Source organism: Corvus cornix, chromosome 4, assembly GCF_000738735.6.
Source record: "Corvus cornix cornix isolate S_Up_H32 chromosome 4, ASM73873v5, whole genome shotgun sequence".
In the NCBI taxonomy this organism is placed as follows: domain Eukaryota; kingdom Metazoa; phylum Chordata; class Aves; order Passeriformes; family Corvidae; genus Corvus; species Corvus cornix.
In genome coordinates, this window is record NC_046334.1 from 48,766,510 (window position 1) to 48,780,377 (window position 13,868).

The 13,868-nt window shown below is 37.4% G+C and overlaps 1 protein-coding gene across 1 annotated transcript in view; it reads right to left on the minus strand.

The window, feature by feature from the left end:
* The window catches only part of GRXCR1 (glutaredoxin and cysteine rich domain containing 1), a 37,345-nt gene that overhangs the window by 8,108 nt on the left and 15,369 nt on the right, over positions 1 to 13,868 (minus strand). Inside the window, exon 2 of the mRNA XM_019287000.1 lies at positions 1,430 to 1,669. Coding sequence (XP_019142545.1) covers positions 1,430 to 1,669 — 240 coding nt within the window. The remainder of the gene's footprint in view (positions 1 to 1,429; positions 1,670 to 13,868) is intronic.

Consider the following 13,868-nt stretch of genomic DNA (forward strand, 5'->3'; position numbering starts at 1 on the left):
TACCAAAATGACTGTATCCAGGCATTTCCCACAGGTAAGCAAATAACATATTTTATCAATTTCAGTATCTTATCTGAATTCTTTTGACAAATTGATCATATGTGGACTGAGATTTTCTTGGAGTCAATCATAACTCACCACTTACACTTTCAACATGATAATTAGATAAGAAAATCTTAGTCTGAACCCTGTTGAATTTTAAGCTGCTGTTGAATGCAGCACTCTACTCCTAGCTGGCTGGAGAACTCTCCAAATCAGAGTTTTTATAGAAGCATATTCTACTATGAAGTAAAAATCACTGCCTGTTAATACTCTGCACACAGGTGGTTTTACAGCTGCTATAGTGGACGGGCAAGGCCTATGACAGCAAACGATCTTGTTTTAGTGCTCAGGGAAGTCTAAATCATTCAGAACACATGGAAAGCTAGGAAGGCATGGGGAAAAGGAGAAGGAAGTGTTCATACAGGCCCAATATTTATTTTCCCTGATTGTTGGTTACACTGCATTTTGTTGCTTAAATGTTTTGTGAAAATGAAAGCCTTAAGTGATGCAAACACAATAACCTCACTGTGTTTAAATATAGTTTTCCTTCACACAGTCTCGCAGTCGGTGCTAATTGCTAGCTTTTTACAACTCCAAACAAATACCTGCTCTGAGCTTTCAGCCTGTTTTCTTTATGCCACTTTCCAGAATCATTTTCTTTTGATTTTTTTTTTCTGTCTATGAGGAATACATTTCAAAAGTACAGATTCAATGAAAAGGTGATTTCAAATATCAATAGTCTTCTAGACCTAGAATACTAGTGTAAAAATGGGGATTAGAGTTTTCCATTTGGAGTTTATGTCTTATAATAGGGCAGAATTGGGCTGGGTTTTTTTCTCTTCTATAGCCAGGCTTTTTTAAAAGTAAGTATTAGCCAATTTTGTATCTAAAATATGTTCAGCTGACTATAGGTCCTGATACAAACTACATCATCCAAAATTCAATGTATATTTAAAGCCTGACACCCCAAGGTGTTAGTCTCGTATTCAACACAGATATTACTAAATGACAGGTTTATGCTATATATATTCTTCCTGAGTCACTCATACATGCAGGTTCTCATGAGGGAAAAAATCCATTCATCTCTATTTTCATGGTTTCAATTACAGAATAAGATATTTTTTAAGAAACAGATGATGTCTTAGATGTATTACTGCCTCTTACACTCCTCCAGATAGTTTCTCCCTGGTTGTCTTTTGCATCTTTAGATAAAATTTATCAGTGAGGATCTGTGCAGTGCATACTACAAAAGGATTTCTGTATTTGATTGTTGCCCTCTCTGCAGCACTGCAGACAATTTTCTAAAACTCCTGCTTCTCGTTCATCAAGACTTTCATCCGCTCTTCCCAACTCTAAGATAAAACATATAAGTTCATGCTTTACTTACCCCGAGATAATGGCCATCAATAAACACAACAGGGAGTGAGGGAACTACGCAGACACTTCTGCATCTTTCATCTAGTTCTTTTCCATAATCACTGTTCAGAGCAATGTTTTTTTCTTCAAATTTAACTCTGTGATTTTGAAATATCTTTCTAACCAGTTCACATCTTTCAAAAGTGGTTCTCACCACACGAAGACTGGTAGTATAAATCACTATGCGGCCAAACTCTGGGACTGTTGAGACCTGAAAAAAAAATAGTTCTCATTACATTGAGAAGTGTCAGTAGCTTCCAAGTATTGAGTAATTTTATTTAAAATATTATTTAAGAAAAACAAAACCAAACAGTATCTTAAAAACACAGTTCAACATTCATCTTTTTTTCAAATGTGAAGATGGAACAGGAGGAATGAAGTTCTTGAAAACACCAACTTAAGGCAATTTAAGTGGTTTAAGTAAGGTGCAACTTGACTTTTTTTGGAAAGCCTTAGAGATGGTGAGTCAACTTCTATATTTTCAACAAACAGATATATTTTAGATCCTGGTGGAATTCCAAATGTGAATAATTTGACACTGTTCTGCTGATGTCTGATTCTGTCAATACAGTCACTTGTGTTTGCACACAGAGAGTCTGGTAGTCCCCATAATAAGACTAAACTTTCTGCCTTAGGTGTTGTTGACAATCTCCTTCAAGACAAGAGCCTGAGCTACGCCTTAGCACATCTATGAGCAAACATTAACTCAGAATACTTTGGGTCTCCATGCTGAACTAGATTATGACTGCAGAAGATACAGATGTATCCCTAATTTTTAACGTAGTTCCACAACAAATTACTCTAACATCCAAACAACAATAAAAAGGTATATTTTGTGTGTATTCAGTGTCCAATCAAAAACCTACTGCAGCTAGATGGAAAAAGTTTCGCTCTACAGATCAGATTTGACATTTTACCCCACTTCTCCTCATGTAAAAGTTTATGCTGCTTCTTTCCTTTCTAGGATGAAAATAATTAGATAGTGTAAATACTACAAGGATTATTTTGCCCAAGAGAGTGATAAATTTTCAAGAAGCCTGAGAATCATTAGTCTAAACAAAGACATTATGTTCAAATATATAACTGAAATGCCAGCTTTTTAAGAAGGTGGTAATGCAATTCCAAGCTTTCCAAATTGTCCATTATATTAAGCAAATTATATTGAATTATTTCATCAGTATTCCAGGTGTCAAAACACAAGTTAGAAAACAAAAAGCAAGAATACCTCTACTATACTGTAACACTGTACAGAAAATGAACTTTGACAGGTGAATAGATAATTTTCTACCCATGTCATGCAATAGCTACAAAAACATAGTTGTTAAATGGGGCAGATGCCATTGCAGATTTTGCGATATAACCAGTCATGATTTATCTTACTATCTAAATACAAAAAAAAAAAGATCCTTGCAAAAAGTATATTCTGCTTAGAGAGGTGTTTACCAGGTTCTTCGTATGGTAAAGAGTTCTTAGGAAAAATATTTGCATTTCACAGATCACTTACAGAGCACTGGAAGTGCAATTGCCAACATATGTAACCATGACTTTCCTCTCCCATTCTGGAAAGGAACCATGTTGTGATAGGTCAATATTTTTTCTCTTTGAATGGATGTCAGAAATTCAATTTTAGGAACAAGTGTTATGAAAACGGGCTGCTTTTCTCCAGCCCGTTTTCTAGGTTGAAAATCTGTTATACTGCTACTGCAGCATTGACTCTTCTCCAGCATATTGTTCACACATTCCAAGTGAGAGAATTAGCTCATTCTCTATGTAAAAGACAAGTACTCTACATAAATACTGCAAAATATTTTAGTAACCACACATGGGTTGCTTGAAGGAAGAGGAGTTCGTTGTTTTCGTAAGTAACCAAAAGAAGTTTCTAAAATATTGCTTAAATAGAAAATTTCACACATTCATCATTTCTTCCTCTTTGGAGTGACAATACGTTTTGAAGAGCAAAACTATTCAACAGGATGAAAGCTCTTGTTCCTCCATAGCTCTAATCTCTAATGCTGTTTGTTCCCAGACACCAGAGGCTGGCAGCATGGGTACAGACAGTCATTATCTAGTGAAGCATCAGAACTGTGGTGTCCCTACAGCATACAAATAAGCAGCTGAAGAGATGGAAAAATGGCAAGTTGTAAAGTGATCTGGAAAGATATCAAGTGGAAGGTGTGTACAAAGAGTCACTTTTATGTTTATTCCTTTATTTTTTCCTAATGTTGCAGTAAAGAAATACCATTTTTTGCCCTGCAAAGAAGTATCAAGGACATGGACTAAATAATTCTTCAGGGAAATTTTGATAAAAACCTTGTTTTCTGTGCTACAAATGTACACAATTTGTCCTTGCAAGGACTTTTATCATGGCACGAAAATCCTTCTTGTCAGTCACCTGTCTGAAAACCACATTGGTAACTAAAAACTGGGGGTTTATAATAAGATTCTATGTTAATTCTTATTTTTCTAAACAATATAGAGGCTGCAAACTGTAATATTTAATTACCAGGATACACTCTTGAAGTAAACCAGTAAACACTGTGTTTTTCCTTTTTAGGTTTTAACTGTGGCAAAAGCATAATTAATAACAAGCAATGTAAACAAATGAAAAGAAAGACACTTTAGAAAATAAACTTTTACAATTTTGCTTTGTAAACTTGAAATTAGAATCACCCCATGTAACTCATAAATACACATAAAACTCCGGGTGAAATTAAAGAGAATTCTCTGGTTAATGGGCATGACAAAACTTTAATAAAGCTGTGGAAGTTAGACAGATGAATGTACCAAAAGATTTGGAGCAACTTACATTAACCACTTATTTGCACTTCTTGTAGGTGGAATTCTCATTGAAGCAAGAAGCTTATGATGCCTAAGCTTTTTATGTATTTTTCATATCTTTGTAGCTTGATAGATTGCAAATGAATGGCTGTAGCTCCAGTATTTTCCTACCCTTTCCCCCTAGATTTTAGAACAACAAGCTAACCTTGTAATACATTCCTCAAATACTGTTTAGTCTTATTGTCAGGAAGAGGACCTACAAGAAAAACGTTTTGTTTTCCAACCAGAATCTGAGAAATCATAGCAAGAAGGGGGACAAAGAAGCCCTTGGACCAGCTCCAAGGGGTTGACCCAGGGCTGGGTTACTGGGGCAACTGAATCTCCTATTGGATGTACCCATTTGATATCCTAATTAATTAACCTTATAAAAATTGTAGAAATCTGGTGCTGGGTGTGCCCATCACCACTGGGACACCTGGAAGCTTCCAAATAAAGGTCTGCTTTTTACTTTACTATTCTAACACTGTTGCAAGGGGTTTTTCTCTCTTGATTGTAGGCAACACTTACAGATCACCGTTTGGCTGAAGGCGGCAACTATTGTGTCAGATTCAGGAAACTCTGTGCACATGGGCCAAGATTGTGGTTCAGAGAAAGAGTCTGAATAGAAAGACTGCCAAGGAAGGGATTTAAGTTTTCAGGGGAAAATAAATTTGCTTTAGTAACAATCCTCTACATCATTTACAGCTCTTAGTTTAACCATCTTTAGTGTTACCATCTCCCCAATAGTCAAAGGGCACATTCTGCTTTACTGCCTCAGCCTGAAGAGCTTGCATTTTTCTTGGGAGCATCAAGCAGCCAGAAACAGCATTAGCATGACCTGCATCATTTCACAGCAGAGCTGCCACTTCCAGTGACTAAGAAACAGCTGCCCCTTTTTTTCTGTCTAGAGAGAAAAAGTAATTGCTTCAATCCTGTTCATGATTGAACAGGAAAAAACCATGTTACTTCCTTTGTGCCTGACTCAGTCTTTTCCTAGACTTCTTCATCAGGTCAATCAGGGCTTTTGCAAATCACAGAGTCATAGAATCATAGAATGGTTTGGGATGTAAGAGACCTTAAGGACCATCTAGTTCCAACACCCTGGCATGAGCATGGACGCCTCCCACTAGACCAGGTTGTTCAAAGCCCTGTCCATCCTGGTCCTGGTGTACAACTGGGGGAAATCGAACCCTCTGCCATCCCACTGCTGTCCATCTGACGTGGTTGCAACTCAATGTAATCCTTAACTGGGCAAATCTTCTGCAAGCAACATGAGGGATTTTCACCCATGAGGCGAAATTTGTGAGCTCATTATCAAGAGGGACCACAAAAGATAGGAAGAAATTGCTGCTGGAAAAGAGAAGGCTTAATAGAGCAAGCAGATAAGCAACAAAATGAAGGGATGCTGGGGACTGAAAAAGGACTGAAAATACAGAACTAACGAAAACCAGATGATAACCTAAAACCTAAAATGTCAGAATACTGACAGAGGAAGAGTAGTAGAGACCAAATGTAGAAATAAAAGCATGAAAAAATAACAAAGAGACAGGCAGTAAAACAAAACAAAGTACATGATAAAACAGGGAGAAGGTCACCAAAATAAGACATCCTGAACCTTTTTTAAACGAAATCCCAGTAGTCAGTGTAACTGTACAACAAATATATTACCGAATATGTGAATTTCCAAGTTCCTTAAAAATTTTGGAATGTCTTTAAAAAAAAAGTTGTGTATTACCGGAGCTTCAGAAATATGAAATATTTGAGAATCACACTCCTAAAACATGTCTTTGAGCATTTACATTTTCTGTATAACAGTTGCCTCGTCAATAATAACAGACGTCTCAGTAGCTCTGAAAAAAGAGTACAACAGTCAGGTGTTTCCATGGTGCTTCTGAAAGCCAGATAAACACCATAAATCTCTCATGAATATCTCTGAGTTCAGTCTTTCCCCACCATCTCTTATCCCTGACTTCTGGGTCCAGCTGCAACTAAAGCAGCAGCAGAAGTGTCCATGTTTTTCTATTGGTTTCATAGTTACCTTGGCCCTGACCAGTCCCACCAGTCTGAGCAGATATTTCTCTCCTGTTTGTGAGGAGAATTTATAAAATTAACTATTGAAAAACAATGCTAAATTAATTCTTCATTGTATTTGCCATTAATCACTCTCTAAACACACTCTATAGATTTTCTTTAATATGTTTTATGACATTTTTGTCTGCCTTGCTGGCTTTGAGTGGCTTTTTATCTTTTCACCAAAACCCTTAACATGGACATTTTTGCAGCACAGTTAATAGCTAACAATGGTCCAAGCCAACGCTTCTCTGCTTGTACTGTAAGGACTACTGCTATACCTTGGGGCATAAAGGGATTTCTCCTAAAACAGTGGTGAAATTTGCTTTTTGAAAACCTTTGTATATGACCATGTCCGCAAACAAGTAAACAGACAAGTCCATCAGTGACAGGAATACTATACTCATGATGCTAACCTCATTTTTATTTGGTTGCAAATGAAAACCATGACAGCAACACTACCAAAGTAGTCATGGGATGTTTTTTAATCCTATCTCTAAGTAGAAAGTATAAGCATGTGTTTTAACCCCATTAGTTGAAAAGAATAGCTATTTACATGCATATTCATGTATCATTAATTTTGATGGAAGCATCATCCACAAATTTACACTCGATTCTTTTGAAGAAGAAAGTTATAAGTGAAAAAAAAAATAAGCTGGTATAGCAGTTTGGCAAAAGCTGAAAAGCTTTATCACATAAGAGATTTCTAAAGGTTTTTACTATGCTCAGGTATAACATTCAACATGTTATTCATGCAGTACTGAATTGCTTGTGTGACCTAAATCAAGGGCTGATATACCCTTCTCTGTCTCAGAATATCATCTTTCAGCATCTCAGAGCATTCTGCTGAATTATGCACCCCATGGCTCTGTAATTAGATACTATCAGACTGGCAGAAGTATCTGCTTCACTAAGTAGGCTGAGGCAGGAATCTAGAGCACATTACAAACCCTGTGCCAGAGATGCTTCAGTGAGTAAATGCAACTCTCATGATCTAACAAAAATGTTGAGCAAATGAAAATGAGTTATGCATATATATATTTTGTATGTATGCTTGCATATCTAAAATTGAATTAAACTGCTCACTTCATAATTGTCATTACATCATTTATAGCTTGAATTTGTATCAATAACTGAGTGGCAAGAAGAATTGTGATCTAACTTTCTGATCACAGTCTGGTTTGGACTTTCTGTTTTTATTTTACACTCAGAAAATGAAGATAAGAAAATAGCTATGACTTTCTTGTTGAAGAAGTTCTGCAGAAAAAAAAAAAATTAAGCATTTCATTTCTGCAAGATTTAAAAGCTTTTACTAGCTTTTGCATTTTAAAAGACTTCCAAAATACATACAAAAATAGTGAATACTTTCTGAAAGATAATTTGAAACTCAAAAGCTATGACCAAAATGTTTCCTTGTTTTTCTATGTGCTACTTCATGAGAAGATACACGTTTTCAAAAATGTATAGCATTTAATGAAAAACATACTTTTCATCAAGTCACTGTTTATGAGAAAATATGCAACATTCTTTGGATGAGATGGCTGAAGATTGAAGACCTGTGTTCTAGCAAAAACTACAATATTTGCTATCATAACCACACAGAACAATGCTAATGGTGTTGTGGACCAGTCCATTCTGTCTATTGGTTGTCTGGTTCAAATTAAAGTTTTAATGCTATCTTCCCAGGAGAATTGATTTGCTGGTCATAAGATCTCTTCCAACACACAGACTTAATGTACCAAAGTAAAATGTTTTTTCTTTGACAAGTAAGATCTGTTTACACCTACTGAAGCTGTTGCAAGCAGTCCCCAGTCGTGGCGTGTACTCTTGGTATGAAATCACATCCCTTACATGTCACTGTTTGAAGTCCAGCCCTTTATGGGCTCTCACACAGAAAAGCACAGTGCACACATAATTTTGAATTTACACTCTGTCTTAAGTGCTTTACTACATTAAGACTGCAGTACTGTTTGCATTGCCTTCAAGGACCCAGCACTACATCAATATTCAGTAAAATTCAGAACTTTATTAAATTCAGGAAACTGTGCATGTTAGAAAAGCTCAATAGAATGAAGACTGATTTCTGCAACACAGCACTCATACACTCAAGTCAAAGCATGTACTGGCCTTGTCTTGAAATAACACTATACTTTTTCTTATGCAGTTTTGGCAATTAAAGGGGGTATAAAATGTAGGACTTGTAATCTGTGACCCCTTAGGGCACTGAAATGATATCATCAGTTGCCATCCTCATAACTATCAGCAAGCTGGGAAGGTCCACCAATACCAATTTACATGTGAGGCTACCAAGAGCTGCACTCCTAAACAAGGTAGCTAGAGAGTCTGGGACACTCCCAAAGAGACGCTAGCTTTGCTTTCTCTAAAAAAGTGGTCAGGTCCCTGTTTTCCTCAGGCTTTAAAACAGCACAAATACTTGTGTGGCTTTTTTCGGGCTGTGCATTGTAACCCACCTCACCCACAAACAGCAGCTCTAAGAATACATCAGTTTCCAAAAGCTGTGTAGGAGCCCAGGCTCCTCTACCTGTCATAACACAGGACATGAGACATGCCTTTTGTCCCTGTTTGCATTTCATAGGGTTGGATAACTCTGAGGAGCTGGGCACAGTTACAGAGAAGGCCTATGATCCAGCAACAGCCTAAATTCTTTGATCTTCTAGCTCCTGGGCAATTCTTGTCTCTCTTATCTACACACACAACATATACTGCTGTTTGTAAAATAGTGCACTTTTACCTCCTGAAGGTTGACATCCTCAAAATTGTTCAACTGTAGAGTAAAATAGATACAGAATGCAATTATACCTCAGATATTGGTATAGCATATTTATATCTGTAATTCATTTGTACTTTTCACTGTGTGTCAATGTTGGGGATGTCAGAGGAAATAACAAAAGTAATAACAATATTACTTGTGATATTTATACTGTTCCTTTTATCCTAAAATCACTTGGCAGTATACTAAAAAATGAAAAACCAAAAGGAAGTCTTTCCATCCTCTGACACCATGTATATGTGTGTTGTCACCATTTCTGTTCCTCAAATAATACCATATAACATCACATCTCTTTTTCTGCCACTTCAGACTCCTCCACATATCTTCTGCACAGAGTGCTGTTCATATATCAGGGATATCAAAGGGCTTTGATTTCGAAGCAGAAGACTACTTATAATACCACAGCAAAGGAGTGCAGGGCATGACCTGGCCTCTCCCTGCTCTTTGTAATGCTTCAGCTATGGTCAGGTTCAGAAGGCACAAAGACTACAGCTGAGCTCACCTCCCAGCGTCCTTGCTGCTGCTCATCCAGCACACACTCATACAACCAGGTTACAGCCTGCTCACAGGTGACCTGAGCTCCGATAAGAGAACAGGTTATCTGCCCAGGGCTCATGGTCTCTGTGAGACCCTGTATCCTCTAGAGTTAAACTGTGTGATACAGGTCTAGCACTGACTCTGGGGTAAAAGCAGCTCCTGTTCAACAGGGCACAGCAATGCTGTGAAGTCAGCTGGGGAAAAATTTATTTAAAATAAATGAGAAATATGTTTAAATTAGTTGAAAGAAGATCTATATCTGTCCACATCTAATTGGATTTTATTTATCAAGTGCTGAAAGTTCTATCAGTATTTTCTTATTAGTGTATTTATGCCATTCAGTGTATGATGGGATAAAATGAAACATTTGAAAATCAGAAGCAAAAGATGATCCTGTGATTAAACCTAACCTAGTCTGCACTTCTCCTGGGAAGAAACACTGTAATGTAATTCTTGTTTCTCTTTTGCTTGCTCAATCCTTATTTCCCTCTCTCCTCATATTTATCAATTTTACATCTCCAAGAAATTCTTCTCAAATAGAAAAATGAGAGAGTCTCTGAGAAGAGTCCTGGAAATGTTACTCTGGTTTGTAAGAAAGGACAAGCATTTCTTTGTTCTGCAAGGACACTCCTCACAAAGATTGAAGGGGAAGAGGCAGGAGCTACTGACAATAGTTTTGTTCTCAGCAGTTTAAGTGAGGCACAAGAAGCCAAAATAAGGAGTGTCCAACAACCTCCTTTCACATTGTGCAGTTCTTTGAGCTGTTCCTGCATTCAGCAGAAGCCAGACAAGATGTACCTAGACTGTCCTGTGACATTTATATGAAGCCGCTTCACGTAGAGACTCCTGTGTGGGGAATAGGCTAAGAGAGGTAATAGCTGAGCTGTTACTATTATTTCAAAACCCCTTAATTGTTGCAGAGATCTGTGTGATTCAATTTGCTAGTGTCCCCTTCCCCTCACATTAGCCTTATAAAGACACCAAGTAAAATACAATATTATGGAGCAAACATCAATACAATATTAGAGCCAGTCACATCATCCCACAGGTAATCTTTTTGCCTGTAAAAAGTTGCACTGCCAATAACTTTGAAATTTCCATTATCAAAGAAAATCATAGGATCATAGAATGGTTTGGGTTGGAAGTAGAACTCGAAGACTACCTAGTTGCACCCCTCATGTTATGGGCAGGGACACATTCCACTTGACCAGGTTGCTCAAAACCCCATCTAGCCTGGCCTTGAACACTTCCAGGGCTTGGGCTTCCACAACTTTTCTGGGCAACCTGTTCCAGTGCCTCACCACCCACAAAGTAAAGAATTTCTTTCTAGTATCTAATCTCAACCTACTCTCATTCTGTTGGAAGTTATTCTCCCTAGTCCTATCACAACATTTTTATGACTTCTTTCACATCAGAAAAATCCAACACAAAATTCAGTGTAGTACAATTTTCTTAACTGCATTAGCCAGAGAAAAATTATTTCAGAAAATTTTCATCAGCCATCACAATCACCATACAAAAATAATATGCAATAATTTTCTTAGGAAAGACAGATTCAGTTCTTTTCCATTTACAGCACGAATCTCCCAGTGCAACATTGAGGCAGCAGTGAGAAAATATCTAAGCCACGGTTCAGCAAGGCATATGATAACTTTCCCCTTCATTTTCAAAGTGTGCTGTGGGATCTCACACCGAAATAGACAATTGAAACCTCATATACAACCTTTCAGACTCATTATGATCTCTCCTACAAAATGTGTCTCTGTAGCCACATACTTCCTGGATTCCTTCAAATTAGGAATTGGGTGTTGTCCCATTGCTTTGATTCCTTTGAGCATATCAATCATTGTAAACCATGGAAAGAATTACTCTAGGATTATTATTTTATATCTATTCATCTGACTAACAATACAGATACATTTCAAGGTCTTTAACCAGTTCTAGCTGATAACCAAGATTCAGCCTTGTAAAAGTAAATGTGACGGAGAGAATGCTCTGTCATTCACAAGGCATTCACTAAATAAAGTGAATGAAACAGCAGTATTTCCTAGGATACACTAGGCAAAGGGAATTTATTTGTCATTGAGAAGGTTGACTGGAGGTATATTCATAAATTTATTTGCCATCTCTTGGAGCACAATTCTTTGAGCATACATTAGTGACTATTCACCTGGATAAAGTTCCATGGGAGCTAGTGTATGCATTTTACCAAATACAGTGTTTTCTTGTCAGGTGACCAAAATGGTCTCAGACCACATGGGAAGTACACTTGCTTTTTCTGACATTGATCTTCATCTTCACTGAGAGCTTGAATGCTTCTCAGCCTTCAGTGGCAGGGCCATGGCACATTCCGGCCTTGTCTTTTCATCTGTTAGTTCAGTAACCGTATTTTGTCATCTCTGAAACAAACTGATTGCGAAAGGAGAGAGTAAAGAAAGTTAATGATTGCTCTGATGCTGTTCATCAAACAGCCTGTTCATATATTACCCTCTTCTTCCCTCATCAATTCATTTAAGAGCAACAAGATTTCCTGTACAAGAGGAAAGGTGCTGGCATCACTTTACTTGTAAACACAGTATTTGCAAAATGGCTCCTTTGGGACAGGAAACAACACTAGACCATAAAACATTTCTTTCCAGCAAAACAAGCTAAGTTTTTCAGTGGGGAAATGCTGCTGTTTCTAATAAGTAGCTTTTTGCTTTTCATAGCTGTTTTATAGTATATTTAATATGAACATTCTTAATACCTACCTTAACCTATGCAGAATACATCATTGCCCAGAGAAGTTGTGAATTCCCCATCCATGGAAGTGTTCAAGGCCTGGCTAGATGGGACTCTGGGCAACCTCATCTAGCAAGTGGCATCCCTCCCCATGGCAGGGGGTTGGAACTGAATCATCTTTAAGGCCACTTCCAAACCAAACCATCCTATGGTTCTGTGGTTCCACACGGTGCAAACTCCAACCGGCACCTATCCTAAAAATGAATTTCCTTTGGCATTGGGTTATGCCATATTTCCCCTCTGTGCCTACTCTGTATTGCAAGGCTCATTGTAGTGTGCTGTAATCTGGCATCCAACCAGGGAAATATTTGTTTTCCACAGGTGCAGTGCTAGTAGGAGATTTATAAGCTAATGTTCCTGATGTTTGATTATCTGCTATGTTTGATGAATGGCTTTCAGCTGAACAATCTGAGTGGCAATATAAACATTTTTTCTTTGTTTGATGTAATCATTGGATCAGGAAATTGAAACCCATACTTCTGCACAATTGTGTTACAGTGTTATAGGTTATATCAGCTCTCTGATTTGCTTCTTGGGTCTTCAACTGCATAAAATAAATGCTGATTAGAAGTGTTTATTAAATTTTATTACTGCTTCTTAAGAAATAGACTGTGCCAGTAAGGTACAGATGAAGAGCTGAATTCGGGAAAATTAAATGGTAAAAACTGCAGAAATTTTGCAAAACTTCAAATTCCCTTGTGGTCAGAACAGTAGTTCTGGTGGAAATGACAATACAGTTTTTTCTTTTAGCTAAAAAAGTTACAAAGAAAATTCACCATAATATGGGGTTAAAATATAGGTATTTTTAAGCTGTAATCAAAAGAACAGACAAAAGGATTTATCTTACTGTTGGTCACCAATAAGTGTGGTTGAAGTACAGTGTTAAAAAACCTCCTACATACTCCCGTTAATCTGTCTTTGCCAAAATTTCTGAATTCAAGCTGTAATTGAAAACACGTTTCCCTCATCCCTTTTTCTTTCTTTACTTCAAAGATCTGACCAGATTGCAGAGTAAGCTTCCCTTTCCCTCCAGAAAGCCTGATTGTTCTTTATCTCTCTTCCCCATCAAATTCATTAATTTTAAAATAAGTTTTAAAATGAATACACAATTTTGCCAGGCCTCCAGGAGTGATTTCATTTCCTCTAATGCTGCCAGCATGTGGAAGCCTTTCTTCTGCTGCTACAGTAAATGTCTGATCTATGTGAAACTAAGGGGACCCAGCTTTTCAATTATCCCAGTGAGGGTTTATGACTTCGTTACATCAGTGAGAAAGGACAAGGAGAGAGCTGAATTTCTTTGGCTATTTTCAGCTGTTTATCTGGAGAAAGTTTACTGAAGACTTTGCTCACAGAACAGCAGCATAACACTTTACACAGTGTGCCTTGGACATGAGTAAGATACAGGCACTTTAAA